General features: G+C 35.9%; 1 protein-coding gene across 2 annotated transcripts in view; it reads right to left on the reverse strand.

Moving 5' to 3' along the window:
• Positions 1-23,775, reverse strand: part of DPP10 (dipeptidyl peptidase like 10) — a 646,930-nt gene that overhangs the window by 473,719 nt on the left and 149,436 nt on the right. For both annotated transcript variants that reach the window (XM_059166678.1, XM_059166679.1), the window contains exon 2: positions 9,694-9,808. In XM_059166678.1, coding sequence (XP_059022661.1) covers positions 9,694-9,808 — 115 coding nt within the window. The remainder of the gene's footprint in view (positions 1-9,693; positions 9,809-23,775) is intronic.

Here is a 23,775-nt window from a genome sequence, read left to right on the forward strand (position 1 = left end):
TGCACATCCTTAAATAAATCCAGATTATCTGTGATCAGTGATAATCAACAAAGGTGAAATACCATATAATGGGGATAGAATAGTCTCTTCAACAAAGGTGCTAAGAGAAATGTATGTTATGTAAAATCTGAAGGTGGATTCCCTACCTCACACCATATACCAAAATTATCTCAAAATCAATCAATGATCCAAAAAGATAAGGTAAAACCATAAATCTCTTTAAAAAAATATACTGGTATATCCCTATGACTCGGAGTTAGCAATGGATTCATACACATGATACTAAAAGCACGAGCAACAACAACAAAATAAATGAACTCCATCAAAATTGAGAACTTTGTGTATCAAAGGACACTATCAAAAAAGGGAAAACCTATAGAATAGTAGAAAATATGTGCAAATTATATATCTGGCAAGAGATTATATCCAGAATACAGAACTTGTACAAGTCAACAATTAAACCAAAAGTCCAATTAAAACAGCAGCAAAGGATTTAAATAGACATTTCTTCACAGGATATACAAATGGCCAATAAGCACATGAAAAGAGGCTCAACATCACTAACCAGTATGGAAATGTGAATTAAAGCCAAATGAGATACCACTTCACATCTCTTCACACAGAGAATTCTTCACACAGAGAATTACCATATGATCCTATAATTCCATTCCTAGTTATACACCCCTAACCATGAAAAAAATAATAGGACTCAAAAACTACATGTATGCACATGTTGATAGCAGCACTATACCCAATAGCCAAAATGTAAAAACAACCCAAATTTCCATCAGTGAATACAAGGATAAACAAGTTGAGGCACATACATACAATGGGATACTAGTCACCAATAAAAAGGAATGAAATACTAATATCTGAAATATGGAAGAATGCTTACATTGTTATGTTAAGTCAAAGAAGTCAGGAATAAAACATCACATATTGTTTGGTCACACTTCACATGAAATATTACACAGGTAAATTTAAAAAGACCAAGAGAAAATTGGTGATTGCTAGAGGAAAATGGGCAGTAACTGCTCACTGGGTATAAGGTTTCCTTTTGGGGTGATACAAATACTTTGCAGTTGGACAGAGGTAGTGGTTGCACAAAGTGTGAATATACTAAATGCCAGTGGATCACTCACTTTAAAATTGATAATTTCATTTTTTTTAGTAGGCTCTATAACCAATGCGGAGCTTGAACTCATGACCCTGAGGTCAAGAGTTGCATGCTCTACCCACTGGGTCAGCCATGCACCATATGAGCAGTTCTTTAATAAAATTAAAACTATTCTCAATAAAGATAATGAATGTGATTGGGAAAGATAAGGTAATTGAAGTAACCAGAACTCCTAAATACTGAATTATGATCAATATAAAAAAGTGAATTTACTAGTCTAGTCCCCTGTTATGTAATTTCAAATGATGCCTCGGGAGAAACAAAGTGAGCTGTGAGTCTAGGATCACAGATCTTCTATGCCCTATGCATAGATTTAAGGAACAGTCTTCCCCTATAAGTAAAGATGTTTCCCAAGTCTTATTTCAGTATTCCAGTTTTTCTAGAGTTTATTCAATTGGGCCCTACACTCAGTAGAATAATCTTAGACCAAGACAAATATTGTAGAAAACAAGTCAAAGCAATGAACATTCATTAAATTGTTCCAGCTAAAATTTCATTCACCAGAACAATGGCAGAAAGTGGGACATTTTATTTTTTTAATATTTTATTTATTTATTTGATGGAAAGAGAGATTATAAATAGGCAGAGAGGCAAGCAGAGAGAGGAGGAAGCAGACTCCCCGCTGAGCAGAGAGCCCGATTTGGGCTCAATCCCAGGATCTTGAGATCATGACCTGAGCCGAAGGCAGAGGCTTAACCCCCTGAGCCACCCAGGTGCCCCACTAAGTGGGATATTTTAAAGGACCATTTAATTAAGATTTTTATTTGTCTGTCTGTTTTATTAGTTTCTACAGATAGAGTTTTCTCTTACACCTAATGAATGAACTCCGGAATGGGATAGTTTAACTTACAGTTCAAAGACAAGGAGCTGGACCATAAATCCCTCGGCAAATCACTGCTTCTTAAAATGTCCCCCCCTCCACAAACACAGGGGGCAAATGTATGCTAAAAGCTTTTGCTTTCTTCCTCCAGGAGGACAGGGAGTTGAAGGCAACACCCTCTTTTAAGGAAACTTTGCTTCTCAAGGATCAGGCTGTCTTGTTCCTCCCATTTTTAGAGGGCAGGCTATCATATTCCTAAAATTTGTATTTCAATGAAAAAATATGACAAAATATTTAAAGCTGTGACATATAAATAATTTTAATACAGTGTGGTTTAGAAAAAAAAGTATGGCTTTATATTTTATCACGGGTGTTTGAGGTTCCAAAAAAACAAACCAAAACCAAAACAAAAACCAACCAAACAAACATAATAGCTGAAATAAAAATGCATACAGGGCGCCTGGGTGGCTCAGTGGTTAAGCCGCTGCCTTCGGCTCAGGTCATGATCTCAGGGTCCTGGGATCGAGTCCCGCATCGGGCTCTCTGCTCAGCAGGAAGCCTGCTTCCTCCTCTCTCTCTCTCTGTCTGCCTCTCTGCCTACTTGTGATTTCTCTCTGTCAAATAAATAAATAAAATCTTTAAAAAAAATAAAAAATAAAAAATAAAAATGCATACAGAACTGACATGCATGATTTTCAATTCCCCACTTCTGCCATTCCCTTCCCATTTTCCCATTATGTACCCCAATTTATTCCTTCCTTGTTACACATTCCATTTAAAGAAGATACAGAATCAACTCATTTATTAAGAAATCAGGGTGAGAATGAAGCAGAGCACATTTTTTTTTCTAACATGTTTCTTGCCTATACTTTCCATGGGTGCAATAATATATCTTGTCCTGTATTTCAAAGCTTAAGATACCCGCTAGAGTCAAAAAGCTCTGGCTTTTCCATGTTGTGGTTCTGTGACAGACAATTTACTTTAACTTGTAAGACTCAACCGAACAATGTAGATTATGCATAAATTAATAGTATCTATTTCACATTAGTGGTGTAAGGATAAATAAAATAGTGCATACAAAGCACTTAGCATAATACCTGGCTTGTAACAAGGAGCTAATAAATGTTGCTTATTAAAAGATTCTCTTTTGACCTATTAAATTGAACATATCATAATGTAAGCTAAATCCATTATTTATCTCATTAGATAATACAAAAAATGAGAATAAGTAAAAAAAATCAAATTTGACTTAAATGTAAATGTAACTGGAAAACAAAGACAAAAAAATATAACTGCTCTTAACTTTATACATATCAGAGAAAATTATTTTTCATTCAGCATGAGAGATAAATCTAGGAAAGCAACAATAACCCATGTTATCCAGGGGGAAACTGTTAGAATCTGTCATTGTTTTCTCTTTGGCAGCCCATTGATGCCTGGGTAATACTATATTCAAATGGCCTCATCTGTGCTGTTCTTGGAAAAAACAAGCAGAGACAATTTAGCTTATGCCTATCAATACAACATATCTTTTTTTTTTTAATTCAACAAAATAAAAAAAACAATTTGCATCTTAGTTGATGGTTATGTTTACAAGTGAGTAATGCAAATCTTAAAATCTGTAAAACATTATTTCCCTCTCATAAAAGCATTATGGGATGGTTTAATTGTCACTTTGACATTTTAAAACACAGGTCAGATGCTTAAATGACACCTTTTAAATTGCAGCTGCCAAGAGATTGCTTGCAACATAATATAACATGACATTTTAACTAACTATATATAACCAGAAGCAATTGTTTTAGTAGAACATAATAGTAAGGAGAATAAATTCATTTTGAGTTTTTGCATAACAATAACTAATCAGCTGTCACCATTCCAACAAAATACTTATCAAATGCTTTCTAGAAAATTCTTTTTTTTAAATAAATAGGAACAGATTAATCTTTTAAAAGCCTCGTTTCAAAGGATCAAATCATCCCTTATTAAAAAACCTGGTATGTAAGAACAGGAAGAAAGAATCCTTTTCCTCAAAATCTTATTTTCAAGCACCTATCAAGGCTAGGACATGAACTCACGTCAGTCTGAATGAAGGTCATTGTAATCACTCACTCTGCAATCTTTTCTCCACAAACTAGGCACCTAAGTTATCCAAAAGCTTCAGACCTTAGCTGTATTACCTAGAAAACTGCACTTATCTTCAAGTTTGTATATTATAAGGAATAAATGACAGGATTATACACTCTCTTTGAAAAATATAAGTTGTCATTTCTTCAAAGACAAATACACATCCTTAAGTTTTAGCTTCTAGTTTTTGTTTTATTTCTCTGGACAGAGCTGCCTAAATTTCTCTGGTTCCCTCAGCTTCCTCGGTTCTAAATTTTGGCTCCCAGGGAATGATTTGAGCACAACTTCATAGATCAAAATCCTTACCTGACATAAAGATTTACCTAACCATTAGCACCACAGTGGCAATCTTAACATCTGTAAATTCTTTCCCAACATGGCATCTAAAATTAGTGTAAAATTTACTCTTATAGACACACTTCTAGAAGTGAAAATAAAGGTATGCATACAGTGAAATAAAATGATCCCTATTAAGTTCTTGTTTAACTTAGATCAAGCGGAGCCCTGGTGACTTCTACATGCATGTGGATGACTTATATATGGATGCTTTTTTTCTTTTATGCTCTGACAGACCTGCAAAGACCAACTCAGGAGGCTTACCTCAAGAGGGTACTAAAAGGAATAGGAAATCGTCTGAGGAGCTAGGGCTAATGATGAAGACACAATTTTAATGCCTTACAATTTTGTCTTTAGTCAGCCATAGTAACAAATTAATCTAATGACCCTGTTTTGACACTGACTGATTAGAGACACCAATCAAAGGGCAGCAGGCCACTGTTACTGAAAATCGGTGTACTACACACAGTCCACATCGCTGTCTGTCTCAATACAGCAACAAAGCTTAAAGAATATTCTCCTCTAAATACATTTGGTTTCATGAAATACATGTCTCTTCTCTCAAAACAGGCCAAAATGTGTAAGTACATTATGCATGAAAAGTTTTCAGACCATGATCATTCTCATTCTATATACCCCATGGATATAGGAGACTGCACAGGGAGACTTCATGGCTACGAAAGACCAGTCTCCATAACTTAGGCTTCGATGTACATTCATCTATTTGTAGAGTATAAATACGAATCTTCGAGTTACACATTCTGAAAATAAGTGTGGGTGCTCTTTTCTCTTTAAACTGATTCAGTACCAATGATAGAAAAAAAAATATGTTGGCTTGATCGATGCATCTAAATAAGTCTTTACTTTGATAAAAAAATGAAATGAATAATTTCTTCCTTTCAAAAATAGTTACTTATTAAAGAAATACTTGAATGGTTAACCCACTCTTCAAAAATAATTAGGACTTCTCTTCACCAGGCAGGGAAGTTGCTGACAATCTTGGAAATTAAGACACCTGTGTCAAATTACTTCTGTAATAAAATTTGCAATCAAACCAAAATTACAATGAACATGTGTTTCTCTGGTTATAAGCTTGCATTGCCTAGCACTTACCTCCAAAATGTGATACTATTTTGAGCAAAACATAACTCTTTATTTGCTTTCTTTCCCCCACCCTCTTAAAAAAAAACATTAAACATTGGGGTACAGATGGCCCTTCTTTTCATTGTATCTGTATCTTTGGGGTAAATACCCAGTATTTTCAGGGTACTGTAAATTTCAGTAAATCTCCCAGTAAATTTCAGGGTCATAGGGAATCTCTATTTTTAATTTCTTAAGGAATCTCCATACTGTTCTCCAAAGTGTCTGCACCAACGAAGAGAAGTGAGTTGGGGGAAACTGGAGGGAAGATGAACCATGAGAGACTATGGACTCTGAAAAACAATCTGAGGGTTTTGAAGGGCGGGGGGTGGGAGGTTGGGGGAGCCAGGTGGTGGGTATTGTGGAAGGCACGGGTTGCATGGAGCACTGGGTGTGGTGCCTAAACAATGAATTCTGTTATGCTGAAAAGAAAAAATATATATATATTTTCAGAGTAGATGAGAGCTCACCAGATTTAATCTGCTGCTACATTTGCTACCAAAGAAGCCATAATTATTGCTGTTGTTATTATATTAGATCACAGATATTTGAACCATAAGATACTTCAAAAGATCACTTCATAATCTGCTAAATCAAAGATGCCCTTCTTCAACCAAAAGCTTGATGTCAAATGAGGTAAGTAATTTTCCCAAGGTTATTATAAAGCTATAGAAAGCATATGGAGAGGCACCTGAGTGGCTCAGTCAACTAAGCATCGTACTCTTGGTTTGGTTTTAGGTCATAAAATGGAGCCCCACATAGGACTTCAGTCAGCAGGAGCCTGCTTGTCTCTCTCCCTCTGCTCCTCCCCTGTTACGTTCTCTCTCTCTCTCTCTCTCTCTCAAATAAATAAATAAATATAAACCTTTTTTAAAAAAGGTCTAGTATTCTCTAAATAATTTTTGGATCAGAAGTTTCTCCTTATGACATGAATTGTGAACCCCTTCCTGGTTAAAATTTTCCATCTGCCTGAGTAGTTTTACCTAGGAAGTTGACCTTAGAGGCTACTGGTGGGCAAAGCAACAACAGAAGGAGGTACTGTACATTATCTTTCTAGTTGGAGGTTTTCTTTTGTGGGTCTATTCTAGCACAGCTGAGGGGTCTTAAACCAGAGTTGGAAGAGGAAGACATGGTGTAATTAGAGTACTAGAGTCTGACCACAGACATGCACCAGCACATACACATGCTTAATCAAAAGTCTACACTAATGGTCTTGATGCACATTCTAGATTAAACAATCTCGGGTTTTTCCATCTCTCGTGAAGAAGACAAGACTACCTAGGTTCTAAGACTGCTTCCAGGCTTCTGACTCACGTCTTAGGCCATGGTCTCCCCACCCTGTACTTCACTACACCATTCAGTTTGAGCCCACCATGAAGGTACTGTAACTAGACTGGTATTTGCTTGCTCATGACTCAAATAAATTCCTAACCACCCTCATTACCCTTATCTACTTCATTAATTTCTATAATTTCCCAAGTCCTTGGTAGCATTCAGTGTACAAATAAAAATTGCGTAACGCAGTTCAACTGTTCCCGATAGCAATACCTTTTCCACTCCAGCATACAGACTTATTTTTCATATCATAATATTCTTGACAAAAATAACAGTAAAAACCATAGACCTTTGAACATGTGGTATGTTAAGTGTACTTAATAAGCTACAAATCTAAAAATAACTGCTATTTCCATTAATATGACTAATCTCACATGAAATTAAGTCTTGAGTGTTTGTGTCATTAGGGGAAAGGATTTGAGGTGATGGATATAAAACAGGAGAAAGCAAGACCAACTACCCACAGCACCGAGAATGTAGTAAGAACTCCATAATTATTTACTGATGAAAAATAAATGAATAAACAAACAGACTATTGAAAGGCTACTCCAGATTGAATGTTTAGTCCCTTTCCCCTGCCATAATTTAAAAATTGAAATTCCAGAAGATCTATATTCCAGAGAGACCTTGTTTTTTCTTAGAAACTTCCCTCATGGCACACAGTGTTGGGCATTGTGTCTGGTGGTCAGTAAGTACTGAAGAAAGCAATCATAAGAGGAATAGCAACAGCAGTGCTAGACACTCTACTAAACACTTGAATTATTGTATGTCATTTGTCCTTCATAATAGCACTATAAATTTGGCATAATATATTTCACCAATAATACAGATGAGTAAAATACTGAACAAGGTTAAATAATTGGCCAATTTCACAAAACCAGGAAATTACAGAACCGGAACTCAAACCAAGGTGTGTCTCGCTCAAAGTATTTGCTTTAAAAAACGAATAAGTACATGACAAATTTATTCCAACCATACTCTGCTTTTACATTGAACAACATGGAAACAGCTGGCTAGAAGTTTAGTCAGTGGGCAACTTTATAAAGTCTTGCTTATACCAGATACTCAATGGCCTCAGTAATAAGAAATTCTGAGAAAATGAATCAGTGGGAAAAGCTGCTATAATCAGATGGAAGAAAGTTTAAGAGAAACACACAGGCCATCAGGGCACCAATTTCTCCATCTGGTTAATAGTCCCCAATAGAAGGTAATATACCCAAGTCATTCATTTTTCTAATAATTACATTAGAATAATTTAAGCAGAACACTATGCTGAACATAAGCTTATCCTCCTTTAAACAAAGATTCTTGGCATTCAGCAACAACTGAGAGCCATCACGTCGGTCAATCACACTGTATTGCAGACGTACATGTGAGGCAGTTAAGACAGCATTCCTGAAGAGAATGCTGGATAAGTCAGCTCTCATCAGGGAAGATTTCTCTCTCTCTCTCTCTCTCTCGTTTTTCTTCCATTTCTTCCTTTTCATTTGTCCTTCCTCTCTTTCTTTCTCTCACCTTTTTTCCTTTTTTTCTTTTCTTCCTTCCTTTCTCTTCCTCTCCCTTTCCTCCCTCCTGATTTCTTTAATTCCTTTTTCAATCTCTTCATATGTGAAATCATAATTACAAGTGATTTTTGGCAATTTATACAAAGCCCATATTTTTGCAAAGATGGTAGATTTCATAAAATACCATATTGGAGCAACTGATACTGTCATTTATGTAATTAGTCACTGTAATTAGTTGACTAAATAACTCTGAAAGAGAACTATTATTGTTAATCCCATTTTGTACATGAGGAAATAAATTCAATGTGTTTAAGGGCTCATAAATAACAAAAGGGGAGCAAGAACTGAAGTGTAAATACGTATTATTCAACAACAGGCTGTAACTTCATTATATCAGTTGATCTGGGGATGAGCTTAATCTTATCCCAGAAATGACTAGTTTTTACAATCCTGAGAAATCTATGGGTGTCCAGTCTTTGAGGAAGCTAGGTGGATGGGTGTAGCAGCATGCCAAGTGCATTTGCTATTGGAAGACATTTTGGGGAGATTTAAAAGCCAGCAGCTTTTCTCTGTCTTCCAATATTAGCACCTACTCAAGAGCAGTAAAACTTCTGGGTTGAAATAATCCCCAAAGAAGAATTAAGCCTACTGCTAATTTATATATTAGTGTTCAACTCTTTAATGTAAAGGACACAATTTAAAGATCATTGCAAGGGCAATTTGGCAATGTTCTTTAGACAAGGGGAAACTGGGAATATAAAAACTACAAGGAAAGAAAGGAACAGAAGAAGGAAGCATTTAGCGGCTGATGGCATTCTCTTTTGATCAAACCCTCACGTCTCTCAAATCCTTCCCTACCACCGTCCCCTACCGCCCTCATCACAGCTGAGCTATCACCTCCATATGGGGACTTCCAGTCTCCACTCCCTCATTGTCAACATACAATGAAAGTCAAATGTCCCCTGCATTTATTAACTAACATCGTAAGTCTCTAAGTAGCAATGGAGACTGAAGATCTCCTTGGCATTGTCGATGTATAGATTTTACATTTCAGCTTCCCCCAAAATATCTCACATGATATTTGAACCACAAAATTACTGTGCCATTTGCAAAATGTCTGGTTATGCATTTTTTTAAATTCCAACCAATGCTAATGTGTCTTAAGATACCACATATGGCTACCCTCTTAAGGCATTTGAATGTGAAATTATCATCCACAATACCATCATAAGAGAGGAATAAAGACAAATTACCTGGGGTTAAGAGGATGACTGACATAGTGATGAGTGAGCATACAACTAAAATCACCAGCAGGGCAATAGCAATTCCCTTCCAGTTTCTCTGTGGAGGGCTGTTACTTCCCAGTTCCTACCGAGATAGAAAAAATAAAAAGGTTCATAATTATACATGCTCCGAAAGAAATGTATTCATAAAGGAATGATTCAGTGCATGGCACAATCACAGTTTGAAAGCTAATTAGGATCCTTTTCTTTTTCAGTAGTTCACTTAATTATTCAAAGGTGCATATATTATAAATGGCTATCTTTTGGGGGGTAATCTTATTTCTCTGAGAGATAAACCAACAGAGCATTATGCCTGCTGTCCAAAATGTAGACAGCATTAAAGTGCATTGACAATAAATAAATAAATAGTGCATAGGACAATAGCCAAAATACTCTGCAACATATTATGGAAATAAAGTGCACCTACTTACATTTTTTCTTACTACAATGGAACCTATGATAAAGATTTAGATACCATTATTTCCCAATTGGGGAACTAGTTTTCTAGTTTTTCTCATGGACTACTTTTTTACGTGGATAGTGGGGAAAAAGATTTGAGATGGGAAAATCATTCAAACTGCCCCAGCTGCAGAGCAGGGTACATCTGTCAACACAACAGGTCCTTTTCAAACAGCTCCCCCACCACTCATAAAAATCAACAGGATGTAGTAACTAAATTAAATGAGTGCTTCTCTATCAACGGTTGGTAGCATCCTCTCCCTAGGCAGCATGCCTAATACTGGCAAGGAGATAAGATTGATGAGGGAGGATAAACTTGAACATCTCTCACAATACATAAAGATTTTCATTTTTCAGATGATCTGTGTTCTGCCCTGTTGACTAGAAACGTGTGAGCACGATTCACCAAAGCAAAGCAAACACCACACTGAATTAAAACAAATGCCAGATTTTCTTTGCACTGAATCTCTCATTTCTTTCTTCCTACCCCCATCTCCCAGCTTCTTTCCTCCTTCCCAACAAAGCCTTTTTTATTCAAAACTAGCTAAGTGATTTGAAGACAAAGAAACAGAACATAAAGTTATCCAACTCACTACGCGTGTACAGATCACTCAGCAAGAGCAGCCCTACTTTAAACAAAGACAAATAGAATAGCAAACACGTCATAAATTATAAATGGATTCCTGGGACTCGCAGATTAAAACCATGAGCAATTTTCATATAGTGATGTTGACATTCAATTCTGCAAAAAACACTTTGGACATGAAGAAGTAGACCCCAAATAAATGCAAGAGAACGTGCGTGGAAGGTATTTTGTTCTTTTGCTTCCCCTTCTGTGATCAACTGTTTTGTCTTTCAGTCTGATGGACCAAATCCAGCAGAGGCCAATTCTACTCTTTTAACACAACTGCCTTCACACCTCTTCTCCACACTTATTAATGCTCGTTATCCAACACCTCTAATTTTACTGCATTTTGGCTAGACTCTCCGTTCATACTTGACCTGCACAAGTCCACTCATATAGTATACAAATATTTATAGCTTATTACTATAAATGTATTTTCTCTTCCTTATGATTTTCTCAATAACATTTTTTCTCAAACTTACTGTATTGTAAGAATATACTATATAATACACATAACAAAATACGTATCAGTTAACTCTTTACTTCTTTATTGTTATTGGTAAGGCTTTTGGTCAACAGTAGGCTGTAAGAAGTTATGTTTTGGGGAATTAAAAGTTACACATGGGCTTGTGACTGTGCTGGGGTTGGTAACCCAACCCTCACATGGGTCAAATGTATAACTGACATCTCATTCCAATAAAAGAATTGAGAGTAAATTATAATTTTAAATCTACGGATTCTGATCTTGATTCCTTGTCACTTGATATGCAGGCTTACCTTAGAAGATTCTAAACCTACGATGAGGGATGGTCCGATAAGGTCAAAGACAAGACCCAGAGACAGTGACAGAGACATAGGTTTACTGGGAAAACTTACAGGGAATCCAGGAGTGGCCAACTGGACAAGTACCCATTGCTGGGATCTACGTGCTCTATGTTTCGATACCAGAGCAAATTACCTTAACAACCATCTGTTGCCTCTCCTTCCCTGCATGGCCAGAGCCCTAAGGAGATAAAGGCTTGCCAAATGGACACTATTACAAAGGAGATACTCCAGGTTGGCCAGTCCCAGAGCCTTTGACCTGAACACTGAACAACACGTTCTTCTGTACATTCTGCTTGATGGGAATATAGAGAGAGGACAGGATTTCTACATTCTCAGTGATTAACAGGGCATTCAGGGTGTGCTTTCACAAATTAGTTATCCAGCAAGTACCATATACTTGAACACAAGGCAAATTACTAAAGAAATGACTTGAGTGTACTTTCCAGTTTTTGAATAGCCATGCAATATCTACCAAATGTTATCTAACAGTAAGAACACCTTAGATACCTTACTAGGCGTTTGGCAAGATACTGAATACTTTATATTCATAATCTCCCATGATCATCATAAAAAATCAGGTGAGATTACTATTATTTTGATAAGAGTTGCAGATGAGAAAAATGGAATTTAGGGAGATTAAAAATCCACTTACTATAAATAACTGGGAGATCTCTGGGGCCAGTCCATAAACTCTGGCCCTTAACCCCTTTAATATCCTGTTCTAAAAACAAATTTGTCAAGGATAAATGCATAAATCAATAAATAAATCAATGAATCAAGGAATAATTTGGATTCTGACATAATAACAGTTGTACTTTATTACCTTTTATTTGATAAAATTCAAAATTAAAGAAAAGCTATCCTGAATTCTGTAATGTTCTCAAATAAATTTATATTTTTCAGTCATGGTGGACTGGGAAGATACATCATTTTTGAAATGATAAAACATATTTGAGTAAAAAAAAAATTTCTGTTCCTAAAGTGATGCACATAAGAATGTGTGGCTCCTTTAGGATGACTTGTCAATACCCAAGACATCTACAAATCCATTTGGTAACTGCAGACTTAATGAGCTTGTAGTATAATTCCCCCCTTTCTATCTACCTTATATTCTATTACTATGGCAATATTTCTAAAGCATGGTTTCCCTTATGTCACTGTATCCCACAAAGTCCTTTAATGTCTCTATACTACCTACAGGATCAAATGCAAGTGAGAGAATTTACAATAACAATGGTCTATAGCCAAGCTCCAGTTTCCTCATTAAGCTTGATCCCTTTTGAAAAAGAACACAACCCTAAACTGCTCTGACTGCCATTTGGCACCCAAGCCTCAGATGCTTCAACCTTCAAATCACCTTCCTTCCTAATTTTTCCCTACCCATTCCCTTCAGCATGCCTCCACTTGTAGGCACTGTCAATCATTCAACATCCTGCTCTAATGGCTCTCTAATTATGCAAGCCAAAAATGATTTCCCTTCTGGAAAAAAAAAAAAGAATGTCTAAATTACATTGTACCAATAGGCTGAATTACTTAAGAGTTGTGAGATTGCAAAGATGTCTTTTTCTGAACCTCAGATTTTTTTGTTTGTTTCCTTGTTTTACCAGAACAAATGGAATAAAGTAATTATTTTAACTGTAAGTTTTAAAATCAATTATTCAAACAAAACTTTTTGGGACAATAAAGTTCACATTAAATGAACTGCTTGGAATGTTCTTCCTCAACACACTTAATGTAGATCACTCTCTACATTCAAGTCTCATCTCAAATGCTGCTTCCTGACCACCCTCTCGAAGTAACATTTTATATCCCTTCTAGTCTCTCACTGCCCTTTTTCTTCATAGCATTATTGTTTTAGATACATCACAGGTCATATTTAATCATGTATCTATAATAACATATCAAGCTAATTAAGAATATACATTAATGTGTTTACATGTCACTGTATCCTTCTCAGCTCTCCAGAATAGAAACTTCATGGTGTCATTAATGTAGTTCATCTTGTTCTCTGCTACATCACTAGCATTGTGAACAGAGTTTTACACATACTAGGTACACTGCACATAATTTTAAAATGAATGAATGAATTATAGTATTAGAAGTTAGCTGGACAGTAATCAGGGCCAGGGTCCCCAACAACAACAACAAAAATATATGGAGTCAGGACAGCTAAAATAGAACACTGACATCCTGTTTTGCAGATTAGACAGGACCACACTGACATTCTACTTTACAGCCTTTACAGAAATGACTTCTGCAAATGTCTAAACTAAGACAATTAATCACAAAAACATTGGACAATATCATGGGCAAGGGGCAGTTTAAGACCTAAGCCCCTAGATGTCAGCAAAAAAAAGGACCATCAGCACATGCACATTAACCTAATAGATAGACAGATACATCACCAAAGCCCTGACTGGCAGGACTCAGCACACCCTGGTTGCTTAAGATAACTTCCCCAAAAGAGCTCATTAAAAACCTCTACACTTCAAAACTCCAGGGGAAACCCATGTGGGTCCCCCTCCCTCTCCTGGAGCTTGTACTCCTGCTCAATAAACTTCATTTTGCTGCCCACCACTCTTCATCTAGTCTACCTCTTCATTCTTCAAAGCAGCATGACCAAGAACCATGGGCACTAAGGGGACACAAAATCCTGTAACAATAACAGCTATGAGAATGATGATGATGATGGTGGTGGTGGTGGTTGTGAGGATAATGCTTAAAGCCATAGATAAAAAGCCATCAGATCCCTGTCAAAGTTACTATCTACTTAAAGTAAGGACATCTTAGACAACTTTAGATTACTCAGACCACTTAATGATCTCTTGTTCTTTTAATAAGTGCTCAGAAAATAATTGCCCAATTAATTAACTAGTATAAATGGAAACCCAAAAGGGGACAGAGATATAGTGCCATTCATCAAATACACATTAATAGCGAACTTTTAAAATCTACCTTCTTGCTAAAGATCAATTTGACTGTAATTAATTTTAGGCTCATTTATCTGATGCTAGCTTTCCAAAATGCAATTGCCAATGTTCAAGTCAACTTCCTGTTCCACAAACCTGATAATTTCTGTTGCTGTGGGAAGCGGTTCTAATTGTCTTTGTTTTTCAATGACTTCCTATAAGCCACTACCTGAAACTAATCAAGTGTCCATGCCAGGCCCATGAAACAGGTATGGTGCTGTGCAGCAACCTGAGAAAACATGCTAAGTAGTTTGCAGTGAGTTCATCTGGATCCTCTGAAGGCAGAACAGAGTCAATGTTGGGAATTTTTATTCCCAGGATGGGCTTGAGGGTACCTTCATAAATACAAGTAATAATCCATATATAAAGCTGCTTTTGTAAATCAGTCCTCTGGTGGGTGGATGCATCAGCTGAAAGACTTGTGTTCAATTCCAGATAATATTCAGTGCTGTCATGGTCTAGAGACATGTTGGTACGGCAGGGGAGCTGGATCCTAGCTGAATGCTAGCTACTCGTGTTACCTCTGTTGCCTATCTACTCTCACTTTCCAGAGAACAGTTAAGTCCACAAGACAAGGCTGTCCACTACATAGGGAGTTTGCCAAAATCCAAATGCATTTTTTATTCACTCAAGTGCAAAGAAAGAAGTGTTAGAAATCATAAGCAAAAGACATAAGCAAAAAACCCCAAGATTTAGATATTTCATTTGGCTAAGTAAAGGAAAACGGCCAAACTGATTCCGTTTGGAAAAAAAAAAAAAAAAAAAAAAAAGTAAAGAATATCAAAATTTGAGGGCTTTCTTAACTTCTAGCATGCCGCTTGTACTTCCCCTTAGACAACTGCAATGTATTCACTGCCATATGCACCATGAGAAGAAATATGATCCCTCTACATTGAAATAGTCTCAAAAAGTGAAAACAATTAAAGAAAGATTCAAGGAGAAAAATCATAATGTTAAATTACATTAGTAGATTAGGTGTGCGTGTGTTGTAATAAAAATAGATTTTCTTCGACCACATGTCTACTTTCAGAGAACCACAGGGAAGTTTCTTTAAAATATCTTTATTGCTACTTGAAAAGGTGAACATAGATTTTCAGACTTAGAGTATTAGTATTTAATACACTGATTCTTAGTTTGGTTCTCAACACAACCATACAAACCATCTAAAAACTCAACATTTCACTTTTCTTTTATTCCCCATGTATACTTTATTACTTCAAAACCATCATATGTGCTAAAATCTTCACCAAAACAGTTTATGTTCTCTGAAATGAATTCAAATAAGTGCCTTAAATTAAAAATAAAAAACACACAAAACAAAACAAAACAAAACAGGGATAACACATTCCACCAGTTCGTTTTCTGTTAAAAGCTCAAAAGTTTGAATTATTTTTATTTAAATAATTTTACTTTACCCATGGTCTTCACATTCTCAAATAAGAATAGTTGAGGGGCCCCTGGGTGGCTCAGTGGGTTAAAGCCTCTGCCTTCAGTTCAGGTCATGATCCCAGGGTCCTGAGATGGAGCCCTTCATCTCTGCGGAGCAGAGAGCCTGATTCCTCCTCTCTCTCTGCCTACCTGCAATCCCTCTCTGTCAAATAAATAAATAAAATTAAAAAAAAAAATAAGCAGAAACAATCCAGGCGTTAACATTGAATAATTAGAAAATACCATAAGGTTTAAATACTCTCAAATGTTCCATATTATTTCATGATATTAGAAAAACATAGCATGTTAGAGTTAAGAATTTTAAAGACACCTTGGAAAGATTCAAAATTGGTGAAAAATGGTTTTTATAGCATTCCTAAGAGAGGTTTAGATAAGTTTGGCTTGAAAAACCTCAACAGTTGGCCAATTATCTTTAAACAATCCTATTTAACAAAATATACTGGAGTATTTTAGAGGATAAGATATTACACTAGATGCAGCTAGGAATACAAATTAAAGTAAGAACTGTCCCCAATAAGCATAAACTCTAAGGAAGATTTTGCTAACCCAACAATATAATACAAGGTTATATAAATAAGGATAAAGCAGGAAACTATAAAATGTTTCTATGGAAAATAAGTTTTAATTCCCTTAATGATATTAAAAAATTGCTTTGAATATCCAATCAGCATGTTGTAAAAAATGATGTGCTGAGATTATATAACTATGCAAAATCTCTGGAATGAAAAAAAGGAATCACAGGAGATTTTTTTTAAGTGAAGTGCACATAAAAATACCCACTTAGGTATTTGGGAAAATTAAACAGAGTATGCATTTTTTTTCTTTCTAGCAAAAATGACTGACAAAATTTATAATATGGACCAGCCCAATAAGAAAAATTGTGGTAATTTTTAAGTATCTCCCTTAAAATAGAGGGTCACAGATTTTGCCTCCAAAAATCAAATAATTCCTATACCATTTATAACATTTTGAAATGTACTGAGAAAAGGAAAAATTCCAAGTTTTATTTAGTTTCTACATTGTCTCTATACTATGTCTAAAAAATATAGCACATAAAGAAATTTTCAACTCAATTTAAAGATTTTATTTTTTTATTTGACAGAGAGAGAGAGAGCACAAGTAGGCAGAGCAGCAGGCAGAGAGAGAGGGGGGTCAACTCAATTTAAATAAAAATATATGTCAATTTATCAAATAAAATTTTAGTGAAGTAGATGCAGGAGCTTAACAATCATTAAATATTATGAAATATTGTCCAATATTAGGAGATACAGCCATAGTCGCCTAGAACATATTAAGCATATCAATAAAAATATAATCATAGCGATTGTTTCTCCTATCTATTTTGTAATTATTATTTATAATGCCTACTGCTTATGAAAAATTTCCCATTATATTCATGGCCATTCACAATTTTCTCATTCATCATGTTTTTTTAGTTAAAGGACTCTAAGTGAAGTCAAGTGTATATTTTTGGTAAATGCTCACAAGTTATGTTTTTCAAAATTATGCCTGTTATAGTTTTGTGCTGCCAATGTACATGAAACAATGTTGAGTCAGTGCCACAGATAGTGTGAACTACAGACAATAGTGGAAGCTTGTTAGATATGCAAAAAGGTTTTTTATTGATATTTGCTTTATTATTTTAAATCCTGATTTGGTTTTATTTGTTCACCACTTATTTGTTTATAAAAGAACAAGTAATTATCTCAGTTATACTTTGACATTTATCTTTCTTCAATAATTATAATGTTGGTGACACACTCCTAGATAGATCATCATTAAATTAGAAAACAAAGATGACAGGTATCATCAATATATTATGAAAAAAAATACATATTATGCAGTGATTGTTTTAAATTTCTATTATGATTTAGGGATTGTATGAGTATCTCTGACTCTGAACATGTTTAGGGTTCAAAACCACAACTAAAAAACACAGCACTTAAAAAACAAACAAAAAACTGATTTGATATCAGCAAGAGTGCAGACCAAGAAGCACTAGGCTCTCATTCTTCCCACATTAAGTATCCAAGTAAGCAACTACAGACTGATTAAAATAGTTTGCAGGAGCTCTGCTAACAACCAATGAAGGATCTGCAGCAAGCAAGCAAAAGCCCAATCAAGAAAAAGCCAATTCAAAAAAAGAAATTTTGTGACACTCTTTAATGCTATACCCTCCCCTTGCCCCCTACACAGTGAAGCATGGTCAAGAGGAAGTAGCCCAATCCCAGTTCTTTCCCTCTAAACGAAGGAAAGGAATGGAACTTGTTTGTACCTTCTCGACTGTCTGTGGGCTACTTGAGGGACTCATTTCTGTCCTGCCTGGCTTGGAGGTCAGTGAGAATGGCTACACAGACTGGATCTCAAGTTGGAAGCCCTGGAAGGCAGTGGTAGTTTCCACAGTAGATGAAAAATGCATAGAACCACAGACATGCAGAACATGAGAGCAAGAAATTATAGGCAGAGGAACAAAGTAGAACACCTAGGGCCTCCAGAGAAAGTAGGGTGAAACTTCTGTGGAAAGTAATACATTTAAAAACATCCGTATATACAGGGGAGTTGGGAAGAAAATGCACACAGAAACCCAAGGAAAGCAAATGTTGCATAAAGATCTGAGACGATCTTGAGCCTTCTCACTACACTAATTACCTACCATCTTCTGCATGGAGCCAGTCTACAAAGACTGAGAGAGGTGCCAATATTTTTAAATGACCAATTTTCAGCAAAAGATCACAAGGAATAGAAAGAATCAGGGGAAAAGAGTCCCCTCAAATGAACAAAATAAATCTCTTGAAATCCACTGTAAAGTAACAAAGTTTTTGAAATTACTACAGCAAGATGTTAAAATGACTGTATGAAATATACTCAAAGAACTAAAGGAAATCGGAAAAATGAAATATAAGCCAAATATGAATATCCATAAAACTACAGAAAGCATTTTTAAAAAAAGAAACAGAAATTTTGGGTTGAAAAATAACTGAATTGAAAAACCCCATAGAGGGGTTCAACATGAGACTCAGTCAGCAGAAAAAATATCAATGAAGACTGGTCATTTGAAATTATTAAGTTTGAAGGGCAAAAAGAAAAAAAGAATGAAGAAAAGTGAACAGAAACTAAGGGACTTAACAGACACTTTCCAGTGAATCAATATATACATTATAGGAATCCCAGAAAGAGAAGAAAGAAAGGGTCAGAAAGCTTATTTGAAGAAATAATGACTGAAACTTTCTAGACTTGATGAAAGATCAAAACACAAGAAGCACAAATGAACTCCAAGCAGAAAAAACACAGTGACCCACATTTAACACATGTAATCAAACTACCAAAAGCCAATGCCAAAAAGAGAATCTTAAAAGAATGAAAAGAAAAGTGACTCATTGCTTACAGGTATCTACACTAAGATTATCAGAGGATTTGTCAGCAGAAGCCTTGTAGACCAGAGACGGTGGGATGACATATTGAAAGTGCTGAAAGAAAAAAAAAAAAATCAATAATTCTATGTCAAGCAAAACTATCTTTTGAAGGAGAGAAAGACATTATGACATTCCAGACAAACATAAGATGAGGAAGGTTATTGTCATTAGACTTGTCCCACCCAAAATGCCATAGAGAGTCTAAGTAGAAATCAAAATGCTAGGCAGTAACCTGAGCCCATATGAAGACACAAACTTCTTCCATAATGGTAAATATGAGGACAAATATAAAAAACAGTGTTATTGTAATTTTGGCTCCTAACTTCACATTTTAGTCTTCCACAGGATTTAACACACACACACACACACACACACACAATAATTGTTAAGTTATGAGCATACAATAAAAAGATGTAATTTACAGCATTAATAACACAGGAAGGATAGTGCTATAAAAAACTTTTTATATCCAACTGATGTTATGTGGTATTCATTTAAACTAGATTTTTATAACTTTTGGATATAATATATAATCACCATGATAACTATAAAAAATTCTTTAAAATTTACACAAAAGAAAATGAGATTGGGATCAAAACACCTTAGACAAAAATTCCAATTAAACATAAATAAAGCACTAAAAAAAGAAATGAGGGACAAAATGCTATAGGGCACAGAGAAAAACAAACAAAATGGCAATTGTAAGTCCTTCTCTGAATAATTATTTTTAAAGTAAAAGAATCAAGTGCTGCAATCAAAAATCCCGACTGGCAAAATGGATAAAGGAAAAACAAAAAGAACAAGACTTGAATATATGCTGTTTACAAAAGACTCACTTTGGACCTAAGGACACACCTGAGAGGAAAGCAAAAGGAAGGAAAAGATATTCCCTGTGAATAGTAACCAAAGACAGATGAAGGGAACTTCAATAATCAGCGATTTGAACAGATAGTCACACATTCGTGTTCTCAGCAGTATTCTTTATAATAACCAGAAAGTAGAAGCAACCCAAAGTTCCATCCATGGAAATGAAAACATGTTGTATAGGTACAATGCAATATTACTCATCCTTAAAAAGAAAGGAAATACTGACACATACAACCACACGGATGAACCTTGAAGACACTATGCTCCACAAAAGGACAAATATTATAAGATTCCAGTCATACAAATAGATGTTACTAGAACAGTCAAATGTGTAGAGACAGAAATGGGAATGCTGCCTGCCCAGGGCGGGGCTAGAGGAGGAGAAGACAGGAGTTATTGTTTAGTATATATGGAGTTTCAGTCTAAAAAGACAAAATTCCAGGGATGGGGAGTGGTGATTGTTGCACAGCAACGTGAATACATTTAATATCAGAGAACCATACCTTTTAAAATAATTAAAATGGGAAATTTTATGTTTTACGTATTTTGCCACACTTTTAAAAATGTAGGTAAGAGAATTCACAATAGCCGCAGATACATATGAAATTACTTTAGATAGTTTTAGTGTCCAAAGCAAGAAGACCACAAGATTCCCTGGAGGATTTAAGGCCACTTGAAAGATGAAGGGTATCACTTCCTGGTAAAGAAAATTCCGTAGAGTAAACATGCTCATTTTTCTAGAGTAACAGAAAAATTAAAAGTAATTCCAATAAAAATCCTAACAGAACTCTTCTGTTCTTAAACCAAGGAAATGATCTTAAAATTCATCTGGAAAAATTACCACATACATTTAGAATAATTTTAAAACAAAGTAAAGACAGAAGCCAAATATTGAAAGGTAACCTAAATCTGTGCTAATGAAAAAAAGTATGAGGTTACTAAGAAAAACTTTAGAAACTGTAGGTCAAAGGAAAAATGATCCATCGACACAAATACATAAACACGATTGTTTATTTCTGACATCTGTTTTCTCATTATACCTACTTTCTGTAAGGAAGGACACTTGGGGTTTCTGACAACACTCAGATGAGAGGTCTTCACGATCCCTATGGTGCCAAATCAGACACATTTTCTATTTTCTTACATGACTTCTTAGCAGCATTCTCATCCATTAACCATTAAATCCTCCCAGGAAAACACTTTCTTGGTTCCTGTGACACCACATTCTCCTGGTTTTGTTTGCCCGTTTGTTTCTTGAATCCTCCAGTGCTAGCCACTGCTCCATTTCCTTTACTGATTTCTTCTGGGGCTTGTTGGAAACTATGGAATTTCCCAGCCCTTGGCCCTAACCTAACTTTGTGCCCTACATGAACGGTATTTCTAGTGCTAGCATCCAAGTCTACTTTTTTATATCATTCAAAGTTTCCAGCAATTTTATATGTTCATGTTAAAAAGAGAATGCATGGGCAAACTTTTCAAAAGAAAAAAAAAATTGATCTCTAAGGAGACAGATTCCTACAGGTTATCACTTGTTCTTCAAGCAGTCTACTTTTCCTTCTGTAACAAGAACACCTTTCTTATGTATCATAATCAATTATTACTTATAGTCCTTACTGCTTCTTAAAACTGTCCATTAGATTCATGCTGTTCACAGTTTGTCACTTTTTTTCTACCACACTGATGAGAACTCCATGGTAAGTGAAGTGCTTATTTTGATGAAAGGTTTTACATTTTTTTTAAATCTGGGATTCTTAGTAGGTTGCTTCTGTTGATCCACTGAGATAGCTCCTTCGTTCAGTGCAGTCCATGAACCAGCAGTCTGCAACTGACCTTTATGCTGCTGAGCAGTATCTGAAGGCCTGCTGGAAATAAAAATTATACAGTTTCACCCCAGACCTTATGAATCTCCATGGTCAGGGCAAGCCTGGTGATTTATTTTAAAAAGCCTTCCAGATGATTCTGCTCTATGTTAAAGTTTGACAAACATTCCCCTAGGTCAGAGCTACTCATGTAAGAGTCAGTGTCACCTCTGAGATTATAGGAACACAAATTATTTAGCCCCACCACAGACCTACTGTCTTTCTGTGGAAAGGCTGAGCAAGTTATTTTAACAAACTCTCCATGATTCCTGTGTATCTTTCCTTGGCACACTCAAGTGTGAGTACCTGAACCACAGAAATTAAGCCCTGGAACTGCTAAAATGATGCATCTTGGCCTCAGAGGAATTTGGTAGAAGCCTTATGACCTAGTGGCTTTGTAGCCAGTACATCAGGATTTCCATGTCCAATTAGCTGCTTATCGCCCTAGTACAGACACGATGGACAAAATCTACTATAATTATAGACCCAACGAGTGGTGCTGAGACAGAATGATCACTTCCGTTACCCTCCTCTGTATTCGTTTTTTACCAAATCAAGCTTTAGTCTCAAATGAGTTCCACCTCGTCAGAGACCACTTCATACCCATCTCTGCATTCTCAACACCTAGCACAGCACATAGTAAATGGTCACAAAATATTTAGCTCGAAGCAATATGCTTGGATTTATGCCCTAAGAATCAAGAACAGGGTCTTTAATCTTGAGGAATGCATTCAGACACATGAAGACTAGGAGATGAACTGGTTACCTTCGTCTGAAATCTAAGGAGAAGAGACATTCCAGCAATGTAGCCATCAACTCATCTCAGAGGCTGTGTTTGTGGTTCAAGAACACTGAAAGAATCTCAGTGATCTATAAACTTGATCAATAGCCCTAAATTTCTATGGTTGATTATCCTGCATGAATTGCTAACAAGCCAGACAATCCCAGCTTTGAACCTAATTTCCGGAAGTAAGAAGTTTCAGTTTTCCTAAGGTTTTTAGTACTTTAACCTCTGGCTTATGATCAGGGAAGAATCTAGTCATTTCTCATTGGATTGTATTGCCCCATGCAGTTTTTGGTACCCATATTTATGGAATATATGAATGCAACAAACTAAGAAATCATTTTTTTGGCTTGATATTTAATCTTTACCTTTACCTTAAAGATCCTTTCAGAATTTCAATTCTTAATCTTCAGTACTCTTTTGAAACTAATTTTACATCAATGTGTGATATACAACTAACTTGACTAGAGATTATCTATGTCTTAAGTGAAAGACTCATTGTAGAGGGATAGAAAATAGTAAACCAAGTAGCCTGGTCTGCCCATGTTAGTAATTACTTGTGTGATTAAAGGTAAAGCTTTCATTTTTTTAGGCATCAAACTGAAACAGCATCGTATGCCCAAATAACACCACTGGGGGGCGCCTGGGTGGTTCAGTGGGTTAAGCCGCTGCCTTCGGCTTAGGTCATGATCTCGGGGTCCTGGGATCGAGTTCCGCATCAGGCTCTCTGCTCAGCAGAAGCCTGCTTTCTCCTCTCTCTCTCTCTCTGCCTGCCTTTCTGCCTACTCGTGATCTCTCTCTG

Source organism: Mustela lutreola, chromosome 3, assembly GCF_030435805.1.
Source record: "Mustela lutreola isolate mMusLut2 chromosome 3, mMusLut2.pri, whole genome shotgun sequence".
NCBI classification, from domain to species: domain Eukaryota; kingdom Metazoa; phylum Chordata; class Mammalia; order Carnivora; family Mustelidae; genus Mustela; species Mustela lutreola.